At 49.7% G+C, this 16209-nt stretch overlaps 1 protein-coding gene across 1 annotated transcript; it reads right to left on the reverse strand.

Annotated features, from left to right (window-relative positions):
- Positions 1-8768: 8768 nt before the first annotated feature.
- Positions 8769-14428, reverse strand: STX4 (syntaxin 4). Its single transcript, XM_077760320.1, has 11 exons — positions 14158-14428; positions 13870-13971; positions 13658-13757; positions 13448-13522; positions 12724-12794; positions 11099-11207; positions 10950-11026; positions 10574-10711; positions 9296-9406; positions 9107-9205; positions 8769-9011 (listed from the first exon to the last, which is right to left on the reverse strand). Exons 1-10 carry the CDS (start codon positions 14185-14187, stop codon positions 9125-9127), a joined length of 894 nt encoding a protein of 297 aa, XP_077616446.1. The 5' UTR covers positions 14188-14428; the 3' UTR covers positions 8769-9011; positions 9107-9124.
- Between the last annotated feature and the right edge of the window lie 1781 nt (positions 14429-16209).

Genomic DNA, 16209 nt, shown 5'->3' on the forward strand with positions numbered 1-16209 from the left:
TTCAGAATCAAAAATCTCATACAAATCTTATCAAACCCAAAGCCCTAAATCCCATTATCTAAAAGCAGATGCAGTGAAGCTCTGGGTATAATCCTTCCAGGAGCACAATTCTTGCCATCTGTGGACCTATGAAACTAAAGAAACAAAGGGCGCCTGGCAGGGACAGCTCAGTTAGTTGGGCATGAGAGTCTNTGATTTCACCTCATGTCATGATCTTAAGGTCATGGGATCTAGCCCTCTGTCGGACTCTGCTCTGGGCATGAAGCCTGCTTTAGATTCTCTCTCTCCCTCTTCCTCTGCCCCTCCCCTGTTTGTGCGCACATGTGCACATATTCATTCTCTCTCTCTCTTTCTCTCAGAAAAAGAAAAAGGAAGAAAGAAACAAGTCATGTACTCCCAACGTGCAGTGGTGGGACATGTATAGGATAATAGTTATAAACATTCTGGCTCAAAATGGGGAGAAATAAAGCTTAAAAGCAGTCACTAATCCAAAGCAATTCCAAAATCCAGCTAAGCAAATTCCCTTAGGATTCCAGGCCAAGAAAGAATCCTTCATGGCTCTGTTCTGCCGTGAGCTCTCAGGTCTGCCCTTTGGATTAGTCACCTTCCCTAAGAAGCCATTCATTCTTGACTACCTATTAGCATAGCCATCTCCAACCCCTTGTCATTTTTTGTCATAGCATGCTGCTTAATTTTTAATAATGTATGTCATGGTTTTGGAATATCTTAGCTATTTCTTTTCTTGTCCTCTCTACTAAAGTATAAACTCCATTTAAGGCAGAGACCTTGTCTGTATTTTTACTTCTATTTCTCCACCATTTTCCATAGTAGGAGGTACATAACTCTTGCTCAATAAATATTCTATGAATAAATGAATGAATGACTTACATGTGGAACAAGGTGGTATGGTAGGCTAAACAATGGCCCCCTAACCATGCCCACATCCGAATCCCTGGAACCTGAGAATGTTACTTTATATGCCAAAGGGACTTTGCAGATGTAGTTAAAAATCGTAAAATGGAAGATTATCCTGGAGCACCTGGGTGGGCTCAAAATAATCATAAGTATCCTTATGAGAGGGAGACCAGAAGGTCAGAATCAGAGAAAAAGGTGATGTGACAATGGAAGCTGAGAAGGGAATAACATTCTTTGAAATGGAATATGAGGCCACAAGTCAAGGAATACGGGTATCCAATAGAACCTGAAAAAAGCAAGCCAAAGGTTCCTCCTGAAGGAGCCACCTCTGCCAACTCCTTGACGTTAGCCCAGTGAAACTAATTTTGGACTTCTGATCTCTGGAACTATAAAACAATAAAGGTGTGTTATTTTAAGCCACTGTGTTCTTGGTAATTTGTAATAGGAGTAATAGGAACCTAATATAGTTGGGATGGGTTAACACTCAGTGTGTGGCTGTAACTGCTGATACCTCCCCTGCCCCCAAGTATTCATGCTTCCAAAGTTAGCTTGCTTCCTGGCAATAGTTCCCCAGTTCCCCTAGAACTTTGATCTGGACAAAAAGCTTGCCCAGGGTGAAGATTATGTTTCTTGGCCATGTGACTACATTCTCACCAATAGGATCAGAGCAGAAATTATTGGTACAACTTCTGCAATTAAGGGTAAAGGATAAACCTCCCCCTCCATTTTTCTCTTTCACAAGGGCTAAACTGTGGAAGTGGTGGTGGACCATCTCCGACCATGTGGGTGAGGGCACTATCCCAGGGAGGGAACAACAAGATAAATAAAATAATTTACTATTTTGTTGTTGTTATTGCTCTTGTTGATGGGTACTGATGACTTCATGCCATGGTTAGTTTGGGTCTCTGTTTCATGCAGCTGTACTCATTCACAAATGCAGAATTTCCACTCACTATCCATTATGTGGGCGCTTCTTGGGAGGGCAGACATCCATGCACTTCAGGCAAGTTTGGGTTTCCCTTTCTCTTTTTAACTTTTGAACAAGTCCTTTGTGATAGTGCCATTGTGGTCTTAGGATATGTGAGATTGGCATTTACTAGGCGCCAAGTTGATGCTAGAAGGTCTGGGGCCGCATCCCCCCAGATGTTTCTCTAGTTCATAGGAGCAGCTACTACTAGTTGCCAAGAACCAGCAAGAATCCAGAAGGCTCACTGGACCTGAGGGTAAATCTCTAAATAAGGGGCACAGTCTCACACCTTACAGCACCACTACAGCTTATTTTGGTATGCTAGTTGTCTTGGCAACAGGAAAGGAGAACTGAATAGAGACTCTCTGCAACATACAGGGAACTTTCATCAGTCATCTATGAGTAAATTATGCTGCAGTAACAACCATCCCAAAATTTCAGTGGCGCACAACAAATATGTTTTCTCACTCATATTCCATATCCTCTGTTGGGGGAAGTCATCAAGAGGATGTGACTGTCAGTTGACCGATGAGTGGCAGCCCCACAATCAAAGGCTCCCATACCCCTCCCCTGTCCTTGGAGTGTACATTCAGTTTGCCTTCCTTGCCCCCAGAGGCTGCCCCAAGGACACAGCCCTGAGAAAGCACTGTGTTGTTGAGACCATGTGGATGGTATACATGACTGAACTCACTTAAGGCCTCTATATATAAAATTTTATATATAAAAAAATTTTAAGTAGGCTCCACACCCAATGTGGGGCTTGAACTCATGACCCTGAGATCAAGAATCATATGCTCTACCAAGTGAGCCAGCCAAGTGCCCCAATGCCTCTATATACATTTTTAAGATTTGGGGGCACCTGGGTGGCTCAGTCAGTTAAGCACCCAACTTCAGCTCAGGTCATGATCTCATGGTTCATGAGTTTGAGCTCTGCATTGGGTTCTCTGCTGTCAACACAGAGCCTGCCTCAGATCCTCTGACTACCTCTCTCACTCCCCCCTTACCCCCCACCTTCACCCTTTCTCTCTCAAAAATAAATAAAAACATTTTAAAAAATTTTTAAGATTCAGGGCGCCTAGGTGGCTCAGTCGGTCAAGCATCCAGCTTCCGCTCAGGTCATGATCTCACGGTTTGTAGGTTTGAGCTCCGCGTCAGGCTCTGTGCTGACAGCTAGCTCAGAGCCTGGAGCCTGCTTCAGATTCTATGTCTCCCTCCCTCTCTGATCCTCCCCCTGCTCATGCTGTCTCTCTCTCAGAAATAAATAAAACATTTTTAAAAATTAAAAAAAAATTTAAGATCCAGTGGGAGGTACAAAAAAAAATATTTGGTGGGAGGTGCAGAGATCTACTCATTTGGCAGCTGCCCAAGACAAACCTTGCATGTAAGTTCCCTTGCTTACTTTAATTTTTTTTTTTTTAAGATTTTACTTTTAAGTAATCTCCACACCCAATACAAGGCTCAAATCCACCACCCCGAGATCAAGAGTCTTATGCTCTGCTGACTGAACCAGGCAGGCGCCTCTACGTCCCCTTCCTTATTAAACCTGCCACCTTCCAATCTGCAGTGGCCTGCCTCTCTGTTTGATTTCTCCCTGCCCTCTGTGTACAGGGGCCAATTTCTGATTTCACTTGGGAAGCTCCTGAGGATGCTGTAAACCAACATCCTCCATGGGACACCCGTGGCTCTGTTCTATATCATCTTCATTCCAGAATCCAGTCTGGAGGAACAGCCTCAATCTGGAATTTTTAATCTCAATACAAAGAAAAGAAAGGTGGCAGACACCTTGATGGCTCTTAAAGCTTCTTCTTGGAAGTGATACATATTACTCCTACTCAAGTTCCGCTGCCGAAAGCAAGCCACATACCCAAAGCTGACGTCAGTGGAGTAGGGATATATAATCTCTTCATATGGTGGGATCCCATAGAGAGGGTTAATGAAAAATTTTTAATGTTTTCTATTTATTTCTGAGAGAGAGACAGCATGAGCAGGGGAGAGTCAGAGAGAGAGGGAGGCACAGAGTCTGAAACAGGCTCCAGGCTCTGAGCTGGCTGTCAGCGCAGAGCCTGATGTGGCGCTCGAACCCATGAACCGTGAGATCATGACCTGAGCTGAAGTAGGACGCTCAACCAGCTGAGCCACCCAGGCGCCCCTTTGAATGTTTTTGAACAATTGTGAAGCCTTCCTAGTCTGCCTTCTTTGTCACAAATATGGCCTTTGTGTTTCTTCTACATGCAAAAATAAATACGCATCCTTCCCAGGGGAGACCACCCAAATGACCCATCTAATCATGGCATCAGGGTCAAGAGCAGGACCTCTAATAGTCTGTATATCAGGTCCAGAGGTGGCTTCTCTTGATCCAGAGACCTAATAACCCCAAAATCCTCAGCTCCCTCCTCTTCCTCACAAGTTATCTCTGCCCCCCCCACACACACACACATTCAACATATGAAGTGGAACAGAGACAGGATAATGGCAGTAAACACTCCCATTTAGAAAGAAGAATGAGAGGGGCACCTGGGTAGCTCAGTTGGTTAGCGTCTAACTCTTGAATTTGGCTCAGGTCATGATCCCAGAGTCATAGTATTAAGCCTCGTGTTGGGCTCCACGCCGGTGTGGAGCATGCTTGAGATTCTCTTTTAGTCTCCCTCTGCCCCTCCCACCACGCCTTGCATGCAGGCACTCTTTTTCTCTCAAACTAAATAAATAAATAAATAAATAAATAAATAAAATTAGAAAGAAGAATGAGAGGCACACAGCACTTACTGGCCCATAGTAATTCTAATACCTTGCTGAGCAGATGCTGCAAAGGCCCCCCACCTTTTCCTGAGAGTGGAACTGCTTTCTGAGACTAACTCCCTAGTTCCCATTAAGTAGCTCATCTGTTCCCATTTATTCTCCTTGGCCACATTTGAGAAAACATTGGAAGTTATGCCCTTTTGAAGCAAAGCAGCTTTCAGTCTCCTTCATGGCCATAGATATTTGGGAGCCCTCAAGGTCTTAAACACAAATCCATGCTAGTGGCTTTTTGTGAGGAAGGAAAGAGGCTTATCTATTTGATTCCAGTCAGTTGTGGGCCAAATGCCAAACCTACCAATTCTTCTCAGACATGCCTCTCTCTTTAGACTTAATTGTAAGCAAATGGAGCCTACTAACTCCTTTGGGAGAATTACACTCTTAAACTCTCTTCTCTGAACCATCTTGGCTAACTGAAAGGTTTTATTGGGAACTACTCTGACCAATTCAGAGGTTTTTACAAAAGGCATGAAAGCCAAACACTTGATATGACCCTTACCACAAAGATGAGTTTTAATCAAACCTTGTGGCTTAAGGGCCTTGTCAGTTGTATCTTTCACTGGTTAAAAATGCAGATCACCTGCCCAGGAGTTTCTATATTCTCTTCCATTTCTGCTTAAAAACTGGCCAATTAATGGGGTGCCTGGGTGGTTCAGTCGGTTAAGCACCCGACTTTGGCTCAGGTCATGATCTCACGGTTTGTGGGTTCAAGCCTCATGTGGGGCTCTGTGCTGACAGATAGCTCAGAGCCTGGAGCCTGTTTCAGATTCTGCGTCCCCCTCTCTCACTGACCCTCCCCTGCTCACCCTCTCTCTCTCTCTCTCTCTCTCTCTCTCAGAAATAAATAAAAACATTAAAAGAAAAACTGGCCAATTACTTTCTGGGTCATCCAAAAGCAATTGTCAAATGCATCCAAAAGCAATCAAGGTATGCTCCTAATATTCTTTCTCAAATTTCCCCCTCCCCAAAAGCCCCAAGCTCATTTGGATATCGTTTATATTCTTAGTTATTTCCAGCTTACAGTTTAACCAAATGCTTTGCCACTGCCTAATGCATGTCACCATCTTTCCAACTTTCACTGATGGTTTCCTCATCAGCCACTGCCCAGCTCCAAAGCCAATGCCACATAATTCAGGTGCATTTTTAATGTGGTAGTACGCCACTTTGGGGTACTAGTTCTGTGACAATTGGTTTAAACTTACTCTTACTCTTTTTTTTTTTTTAGACTTATTCTGATATGACAACTACTAGCCTCCAAATACCAGTGGTTCACAGCAAGTGGGAAAAGAAAAGGCAAGCTGCCAGACTACTTGCTGGTACTTAAAGCTTCTATTGCTTCTATCTGGAAGTGATACTTTACATTTCTACTCACATCCCATTGGCCAAAGCAAGTCATATACCCAACCCTATTGTTAGTAGGGCATGAATGTCTACAGTTCTACAGTGAATGGTCTAGCAGGAACGACAGGGTATATTCAGAACAATGATACAATCTATCAGAGGGCCACACCAGAAATGTCAATCACTGAGCTCCTCCACTCCTCCTTCATACACACTCTGCTGCACTGTTTTGTACCAGGTAACACTTCACATACATCTTGGTCAAGGGTAAAGTCTTGATTCCAGGTAGATAATTTATGTAGGCTGGTCAAAGTAGCCTGACCCGGACCAATCGGGTTTCTCTTCCTGGTAATTTGAACCATGAAATATTGAGTGACAAATGAATGAGATGATAAGTGGGGAGATCTAGAGCTGAAAAGTTATGCTGCAAGATGGATTTGGAAAAGCCCCACTCAACCAAGACCCTGTGCTCTGAACAGCAGGCAAGACAGGATTTCAGTGCAAAACCTGCCTTTCCCTCCTCGTTCAGCTCAGTTTTCCCCAGGAGAAGGTATCCTCAAGAGAGTCACCTTGTGGATTTTCACTGGAGTGAAATCTCCAGTGCATGGGCCCACCTGACTGCAAGATCTGCCCCCAAACTTGCCACTCACCTGTTCAGCACCCTTCCATGTGTCCCCTAGCCCACAGGAAAAGTCCAAACTAACGGGCCGGCATCTGAGGCCTCACTCGGCCATCTAACTACCTCTTTCGGGAGGTTCTGCACAGCTTCCTGGGTGAGACAGAGAGGTAAACAGGCTTTCAGGGGTGGCGCCGTCCAGCAAAACCAATCAGAAGTCACATACCGCACACGGATACCCAGCTGCGTAGATGTGACAGTCCCTGTACTGGTCTGATAGTCTCCTACCGGATCCCAGTAGGTGCCACAGGTGGTGCAGTTTTCCTCTGAAGGCAGAAAGGTGAGTGGGCGGGAAAAGGCGAACAACAGGACAGGGTTCCGCTGAAGATGCAGGCCGCAGGGGAGGAGATGGAGAATTAGGGAAACCCAGAGGCCCCATATTCGAATCAGTCTTCAACTGGGGCAGGATCCACCCTGCCTCGCAGTTTTCCCATTGAGTGGACATCCAGATTGCGTTTGCACACCTTTCTTGTAGAAGTCTAGGGCTTCATCTGTACACAGAACACAGATGATCTCAGGCAGGATGAAGGCATGGGCACCCTCCCAGACTTGCGCGGCGGCCCAGTTCAGCGACTAGGAAGGACCCAGCCACGCCTTCTTGGATGAAGTCCCAGACTCACTACCCCTGCCGGACTCTCGCAAGCCCGCAAGCCCGTGCCCCTCCTCTTCTTTTAGAGGTTTGATCATGCCCCCTACGCCCTGTGATCCAATCACTTTTGGGTGCAACCGAGGACTCACCGAGGCCCCTCCCATATCAGTATTTGGTTAATTGTCGCTTAATACCGCAGGACGTCCTACAGACCAATCCGGATGCGCTTTAGGAACAACATTTAGTTCCGTTGGCCAATCGTTTTCCAATTCCCACAAGGCCACGCCCCCTACACTCCGAGCCAAGCTTAACGCTCCGACCTGGACCTGATGCAGAAGCCTTGCAACAGCTGCGCCAGGGTCACTTTAGGTCCACTGGGAGGCGCTGCAGGCGGGCGCCGAGGTGGATGGAGGCAGAGCAGGCAGGGGTCACCAGGGCCTAATCCCGCCCTCTGGCTCCTCCCCCAGCCCAGTCCAGGGGCAGGGACTGAGACTGCACCGAGGGACACACGTCCAGCCCTTCCATGACTCGCATCACCCTGGCAACTACACGTGCGCAGCCGAAGCAAGAGGTACTTTGGCCAGATGGGCTGGGCAAGGGCAGCTTGGAGCAGCAGCGACGACAGCAGCGAGGACCTGTGGGATCGAAAATGGGATGGGACGGGGCGTCTGGAACCCAGCCCCCAGAACTTGGTTGGGGTCAGGCGCCGCCCCACTCCAACCAGGCTTCAGAGACAGAAGTCAGCTTACCCCAGAAGCTAGGTTTCTAGGGACGGGTGCCACGCCCAGCTCCAGAAACTAGGCTCGGGACTCAGTACTCTTAGAAATTTAGAGCTGGGGTCTGGAGTTTAGGTGCCTCCAGAAACCAGGCGTCAGGCTCTTCCGACTCTTCTGCTGCTTCAACCACATAACCACGTAGAAACCAAGTGTGCTGATCTAGAGTCACTGGCTCTCTAAGCTAAACTCCTTGTCAAAGCCTATGCTTTTCTGCTGGGCATAGGGCTGCTCCTTCTGCCTAGCAACCTGTCTGCTTCTTCCCATAACTGGCTCCTCCTCATTTAAGGTTCCACTCAAATGTCGCCCCTTCTGAGACAGGCCTTTCCCTGTTCACTGTATCTGAAGCAACAGCTTCAATTACTCATGGTGCTTCTTTTTAGCCTCCGGAATGCCCACCGGTGTGTGCCCCCCCCCCCTTTAAATCTCACCTGTATCCCAGCTTCACTGCTTTGGTGTTAGGTACTCACAGTAAGTCTTTCCCCAGGAACAATATTGAGCCAGATGTGGGTATTACCNCTATGGGATAGTAGGAGGGCAGTACCAGCTTGCTGCAGTCACAGCACCTGACCAGTCTGATGTGAGTCTGCCTGGGCTGGGCCTGGTCCCAAGGATGGCCAGGAAAACGGGAGGCTGGATACCTGGAGGTCCTGGGGGAGCCCTTCCAGGAACACGCATGCACAGGGGAGTCTCCAAGCTCTTTTTTTTTTTTTTTTTTTTAATTTCTAAACAAAACCATGTGTTCCAGCCAAACAGGACACTGCAGGCTCTCTCCCAGGCACTGTGGCCTGAGTGGGGAAGCCCCCATGAATGAGCGGCTGCCAACCCCAGAAGAACTGTCTGCCCCTCTGCACAGGGCCAGTGTGAGGAAGGGGGTCCAGCTGGAGGCTCTGTCCTGCCCTCCCCCCTCAGCTGCTGGGAGAGAAGGCAGACCTGGGTCCCTGGTGCTCTTAGTGCCTGCAAGGGAAGGAGGGAGAACAGGGTCTGAGGGGAGGAGGAAAGGCTGGCGCCTGGGATGAGGCAGGCCGGGGGGCAGGCCCACAATAGCTCACCAAGAATGTGCGATGTTCTCAAACCAACGTGGAGACACCAATGATCACTGCCACAATGAGGACAGTGACAGACACACAGATGGCGATCAAGACTTTTTTCTGTGGGAGAGGAGGAGTTCAGAGAAACTCAGGAGGGAAGGGAGGGCCGCTCAGGGGCTGGGATGGGACGAGAGGGGCGAGGAGGCTCACCTTCCGCGCCTTCTTCTGGTTTTCCAGGGCCATCTTGACATGTTCCTGCCCCCGTTCCACATAGTCTGCTGAGCTCAGAATATTCTTCTCAATCCGGTTGATCATCTCCCCCTGCTCGGAAGAGGGGGCTGTTCAGGCAGGTGGGGATAACTGGGGGCGGAGGGCCCAGCAGCTCCTGTTTGCTCACCCTAGACCCCAGGTGCCTGAAGGACATTTTCTGGCAGAAAACACTGCTCTAACAAAGGTGTGGGGGCAGGACCACATGTGACAAAAGTTCACATCCTAAGGGTGGCTTCCAGGCCCCCACTTATCATGTGGTCCCTTCTGCCCTGCTCCCTTACCCCATACAACGTTCATCTGCAGTGGTGGCTTGGAGCCAAGTGCCTTAAGAGGCTCACACCTTTTCACAGAGGGTGGATTTTGTCCCACCGTAAATCTGTTTGAGTTTGCCCATTCTTCTAAGGCCTGCCTCTCAACAGATGTGAAGCCCTCCCGATCCCTGCCTCCTCATCCCTGCCAGCCTTCAGGTCCTGGTGCTCCTACTGAATGAAATCCCTTCTTCATGACTCCCAGCTGCACAAGGGCACTGGCTGCAGCACTAGTGAGTCAGCTCCTCTGGGACAGCGCTGGAAGCTTCCCTCACCCCAAACAACCAGGGGCAGGGGAAAAGCACCACCTCCCACCCCGACCTCATACAGATTTGAGGACAAAGGCTCTCTAAGGGACAACTTTGACTGGAGCTCTTAGAGGTATAAAGGTGAATTCTATTGGTGGCGGAGGAGCCAGGGTTGGGGCCATACCTGGGGTGGGCTCAACTGGTGGATAGGGTGAGATGCTGCATATAGAGGAGTGGCATCTGGGTAACTGTGGAGGTGGAAGTAATTCTGGGGCATGGCTCAGGATGGAAGTAAGAGCCAGCCTGGGGGCATGGCCCAGCCTGGAGGAAGATAAAAACCTCAGGGAGAGAGGCTTAAGGGTGGAGGGGGGGCTGACAGTCACAGCCGGGGTTCTTTTTTTTTTTTTTTAATGTTTATCCATTTATTTTTGAGAGAGAGAGCAAGAGAGAGACACACACAGAATCTGAAGCACGGGTTCTGAGTTGTCAGTGCAGAGCCTGACACGAACTTGAACTCCCAAACCATGAGATCATGACCTAAGGCAGTCAGATACTTAACCGACTGAGCCACCTAGGCACCCCCACAGCTGGGGTTCTGACTGAACATGGTCTCATGTCCTGGGGCTAGGTCTCAAGTCCAGCCAGCTATCCTGGGTGCCCACCTGCATCTCCACTTCAGTAGCCAGGAAAGTGAAGATCTCATGAAGTTCACGGATACTGCGTTCAAGCTGCTGGATCTCACTGTGCCGGGCTGAGATCTCATTTAGGGCCTGTCGAGTCACTTGTGTGTCCTTCAGTATCTGGGGAGTGGACAGCAATGGACGGATGGGTCACAGGAAAACCAGCAGCAGGTGAGATGTTCCTGTTGGCAGTTCTTCAGGCAGCCCTTGGGCTTAGAACTGGGGCTAGGGCCCTGATGAGTGACTCTAGGCATGTGAATTCGTCCCCCACGGGGCCTCAGTATTCCCCCAATCAAAAAGGGCCAGGCCTCAGAGAAGATGGGAATCCCAGAGGAGGGAGCAGGCTGTGGCCACTCACATTGGACACAAACACCTCACTTTGCCCGCTGTCCAGCATCTGCTCCAGCTCTTCGTCAGACACCATTCCAGCATTTGCTGCGAAGGAAAAGGCCAGGCTCAGAGCTAGGTCGGGTTACCTGACCCTGCGGGCCAGACACCACAACTCACTGATCTTCAGCTGCCTCCGAATCCGCTCCACATTCTTCTCCCGGTATTCCGACTGCATCAAGTTGCACTTGTTGATGAGATCCACGAATTGCTGGGACAGGACCCCATGCTAAGGATGGAGAATACAGGCTGGGCACCCCGGATCTGGCCTCAGCATCCCCATGAGTATAGCAAGCAAACAGCATAAACACAGGTGCCTGTGACCTTAACCACCCTTCTCTCAAAATAAAAGCCAAAACCCTTACCAGGGCTTACAAGGCCCTATATGACCTTCCCTTCTCCCATTTCCCCTCTGACCTTATCTCCCCCAGCTGTTCCCCCACTCACTCCCTCCAACCACACTGGGCTCCTTACTCCTCCCCCGCCAAAGCCACTTCCACCTCAGGCCTTTGCACTCACTGCTCCTTGGTCCTAGAGTGTTTATGCCCCGCAGAAGTCTTTGTGTCTTTGTTCCAGTATCACCTTCTCAACAATTTTCTTTTGAACCAAGTTTTCTTACCTTATTAAAACTGCAACCTGCCTTCTGCTGGCACTCTCAATCCCTTTTCTCCTCAATTTTTTCCCTTAACTAGGTTCTAAAATAGTGTACTTCTTTATTATGATGTTTGTCTCTCCCCACCAGAATGTGAGCTCCCTGAGGATAGGGATCTTTGGTTCACTGCTGGATCTCAAACAGCTAGAAGAGTCTAGCACACAGTAGACACTCAAGAAATACCTGTGAATGCTTGCTGCTGAACACAAGTCTCACTGCTTAGACTAAAGGTGTGCCAGTATTCCCGGACATCAGCCTATTGTCCAGATATTACAGGTCCAGCTGGGCCCTCAGCCTCTCACACCAACGACCACCACAGCCTCCTCCTGAAACATCCTCTCACCTTGTCCATTGCCCTGCTGCCTTCCGTGTGCTCATTCCTTGGAGCTGCTTCCTCAGAAACATATCTGCTCTCCGACCTTCAGCTGCACCCTTGCAAGATGCCCAAACTGCTCTATCTTCAATCTGGGGTCCTTGCTGAGCCCTGGGCCCACCTACTCCAACTCTGATCTCCAGGAACTCCAAACCACTCCTCGTTGGGTACCCAGAGAGGGGGCATATAGATCACCTCAAATCTTAGGAGTTGATAAGATGTTGATTCAGTGACTTTCCCCTTCCAGGGAAGTTCCTCTTCCTGACTTCTTGAATTTTGCCCATGGGGTAGAGGATGTTCCTGTCACATGGGCAGGAAACCTCCCACTCATTTATGACTGTAGCCTCTTCTTCCCTGGGCAGGGATATTAGCTACCAAACCCTACCTGAGTAATGTCTTTGTCACCTATTCAAGATTGACTCCCCATCTTGGTTTCTAGAAAGCATGGCTTCTGCAGCCAACATGGCCCCAGGCATGATCCGGGGACCCTGCAACTTCTCATTGAATGGAGAAGGCAGCAGGATATTAGGTGGACTGGGAGTCAGGAGACCTTGGGTCTTGACCTTGGGTGAGTCTTTTCTTTCTCTCAGCCTTAGTTTCCCCATTTGAAAGTCATCAGGTTGGACTTGATGATCTCTAAGGGAACTTCCTTCTTACTTCTGCCACCTAATGATCTAGAAACACTGCAAAAGCTCCTAGTTCTGGGAATAACAAACCTACCTGCGTTTTTTTCATCCTTGTGTTGACTGAGTTATAATTCTCATCAGCTTCCTCCTTCTGGGGTTCTATGGCTGTGGGAAGACACAAGGTATTGATGGGCAAGGGGGTTTGACCTGTAGCTTCAGAAAATCATGTAGGGAGGGGGGATGGGGGGATGGGCATGGAGGAGGACACTTGTGGGGATGAGCACTGAGTGTTATGTGGAAACTAATTTGACAATAAACTATTAAAAAAAAAAAAAAAAAAAAAAAAAAGAAAAAAAAATCATGTAGGGACCAGGACACAGGGCCAGGACCACACCCCATCCATACAAGAGAAAAGTGCTTGTCTCCACGAGATTCTTTTGGGAACTATAATTTATCATAAATGACTAATTCTGACCCTCTGATGGGAGAAAGTATCTTTTTCTTTGCAGTACATCAGAGAATTTCCACAAGTATGCAGAGGCCTCTTGACAAACTCCTGTCTGCCTGTCCAAAGAATGCACATTGGGTAGCAGGAATTGTAGGAGTAAATGCTTTCCTTACAAATAAAGGAGCTCAAGAGGCAGGCACGTGCTGCGGAAAGTACTATGGACTGGAAACCAGGAGACAAAGATTCTGGGGCTAGGCCTGCTGTGTGGCCTGGGCATATCACTGGCCTCTCTGGGCCACAAACCTCCCAGATATACCAGGAGCTGGGCAGGACCACAGGGAAGGATCTGTCTGAGGTCCCAGAAGCTCACCTTTCAGCTGCGCTCGGATCTCCCTCCCCAGCTGTTTGATTTCATCACGCAGGTTCTGCAGGTTCTGCTTCATACCTGAACAAGAGAAAGCCAGGACTCCCAAACCGCAGCCCCCATCTCAACAAACCTCCCTGGCCACCACCTGCATGGTACTACAATCCCCACAATCCCTCTGGCTGAGCAAGCTTTTGCGCTTGGGGTTTCACTCACTCTCCTCGGGAAGGGGCGTGGCCAGGATGGTGACCTGCTGCTTCTCCAACTCTCGGACTTTATTCTCCAGCTTGACAATAGTCTGTCGAATTGTCCGGACCTGAGGAAGGTGACCAGGAGGGCTGAAGGAGATATGGGGGTACTCCAGACCGCGCTGCTCCTCGGGTCATCGAGCCCCCTCGCGAAGACAGGCCGAGACCCCAGCCTCTTACCTTTTGGAAGAACTCCTCGTCCGGGCTCCCGAGCCGTGCAGTGCCCGGGTGTACCACCAGCGCGACCCGCTCCTTGTCCTCATCGTCCGAACTGTCATCCCCCTGCCAGGGCCGGGATTACTGGCATCACTTGCCTGCTGTTGCTTTCCCCGAAGGACTCACGGACTTCCGGGTCTGTCCTTCCTAGCCCTCAGCCACCCCTCCCTGCCCCGAAGACCAGGAGTCCTGTATTCCAGCCAGACCCCAGCCCGTCCGCCCGTCCCCAACCTTGCAGCCCCTACTTCTCACCTGCCTCAGTTCGTGGGTCCTGTCGCGCATGGCGGCCCGAGCTCCCTTCCCCGGCGCCGGAGACCCGAGGGCCTCAAGACTAAGTTTGGAAGTCCCGTACCCCACTCACACTCTGACACTGACACTGCCCTCCGCCCTCACCCTGCGGACCCCCAATCTCCCCACGAGCCACCAGAGGCTCTGTGCCAGGTACCATCCACAGTCTATGGGAAGAAGCCGACCTCGGGGACCCCCCCCAAGATTCCACAGGTTGGAATTCCCTTTTCTTTCCCCCCCTCCCGCTCCCGTAGCCTCGGCCCCGCCCCTCTGGGATGATCGGGGCATGCGCATGGGGTCGCGTCTCTTCCTCGCCCGAGGGAGAGGCGGAGGTCGGAAGCTGTAGCGCCCCGAACGGAAGCAAAGCTGCCAGGACGTGAGAACCCGCCCCCTTTGCCGGAACTGTCGCATCTTCCAACGGAAATCTAGTTGCCAAACCGGGTGGGAATGCGTCATTGGTACGTAATCTGAGAGGCCCTGCATCTCACATCACCCCATGGTGCCCCTCCCCCCGCGTCACATGACCGGTCCGGTCCACCCTCGAAGACCACAGAACGTGACGCTTCGATTGTCACGTGTCGCGGCGCTGTCGACTCAGTCTCTGGAATATCCTTCCTCCCTGCGAAGTCCTCGGCACCCCGGCGCCCAAGCTACGCCCCTCCAGCCCCCACGAAACGAGGAGGGGGCGGCTGACTATCCTCAGAGACCCTTTGAGGCAGTGGGTGGTAGGACCCTTGCTGAATTCTGTTTTCTTTTGCGCCCAGGGGCGTGGGCAGACAGAGAACTTAGGATTCCGGGCTATCAGCATCATGAGACCTTGAAATTCAGGAAATAATAAGATCCAGCGTCATAGAATTGCAGGGTTTTGTATACAGAAAATCTGGGGGTGGAAAGTGACCTCACCCAAGACAGAAATCTCTTCTCCCGCATACTCCTGGCTCAGCTTCTGACAGGTGGGCGGCTGGCGCCCAGCTTGAACACTGCAGTTCCGCTGCACTCACCACCTTCTGAGCCTGAGACCATTTCAGGGCAACTAAAGCTGAGGAAAGTGTCTGTATTATATTGAGCCGTCTGCCTCTTACATCTCCCTACCTAGCATCAAGGTCTACCCTCTGAAGCCCACAAAAAAATCTGCACACATTCCATATTACAGTGGACTGTGAGCTCTTGAGGTCAGGGCATGACAGTCTCGTTCTTACCTGAATCTCCAGTGCCTAGTTCAGTATGTAGCACAGATGGGCCCTCAGTAAATATCTGTGGACAGACCTTTAGCCTTTCATGTATCTGAAGATAAAACTGGTGGTTCTTGTGTTTCAGGCTTCAGCCTCTAATGGTGACACCTAACCCCTAGATGGTATTCATTCAATGGATATTTATTGGGCACTTATTATGGGCCAGTGACTCTTCTAGGGATTGGAGATAAATCAGGGCCTTGGAGATAAATCAGGGCCTCACAGACAAAAATCCTTTCACTTGTGGAACTTACATTATAGGAGGAGTCCCCAAGGCCATTCAGTGAGTCTCAACATAGCCAGAATAAAAATCAGGTCTCCTGGATTCCAGTGTTCTTCACAGGGAACTTACATGACGGTTTAAGCCAAGGAAGGAATGGCCTCTATCTAGTATGCCCTGATAAGGAAATCTACATTCCTGTGACTGAGTTGTTGACTTCTGGAAAGTTACTTCTTGTCTCTGGGATTCAGTCTCCCATCTGTACAATGGGTGGTATAGAGGGATGGGGAGATAATCTCTATGGGTATTCCCTAGTCTAAAGTTCATGGATTATTGGGTTGGAAACTGTAAAATACTATCTGATTCTACTGGAAGGGCTTTGATCATTCTCTTCCCTCAGAACCCAGCTCACCTGAGTTTGGGAATGAAGGAGTGAAAATGGTGCTGCACTGGGGCGCCTGGGTGGCTTAGTCAGTTAAGCGTCCGACTTTCGCTTAGGTCATGATCTCGCAGTTTGTGGGTTCGAGCCCCGCGTCGGGCTCTGTGCTGACTGCCAGTTCAGAG

Source organism: Crocuta crocuta, unplaced genomic scaffold (assembly GCF_008692635.1).
Source record: "Crocuta crocuta isolate KB4526 unplaced genomic scaffold, BGI_CrCroc_1.0 scaffold73, whole genome shotgun sequence".
Taxonomy (NCBI): Eukaryota; Metazoa; Chordata; class Mammalia; order Carnivora; family Hyaenidae; genus Crocuta; species Crocuta crocuta.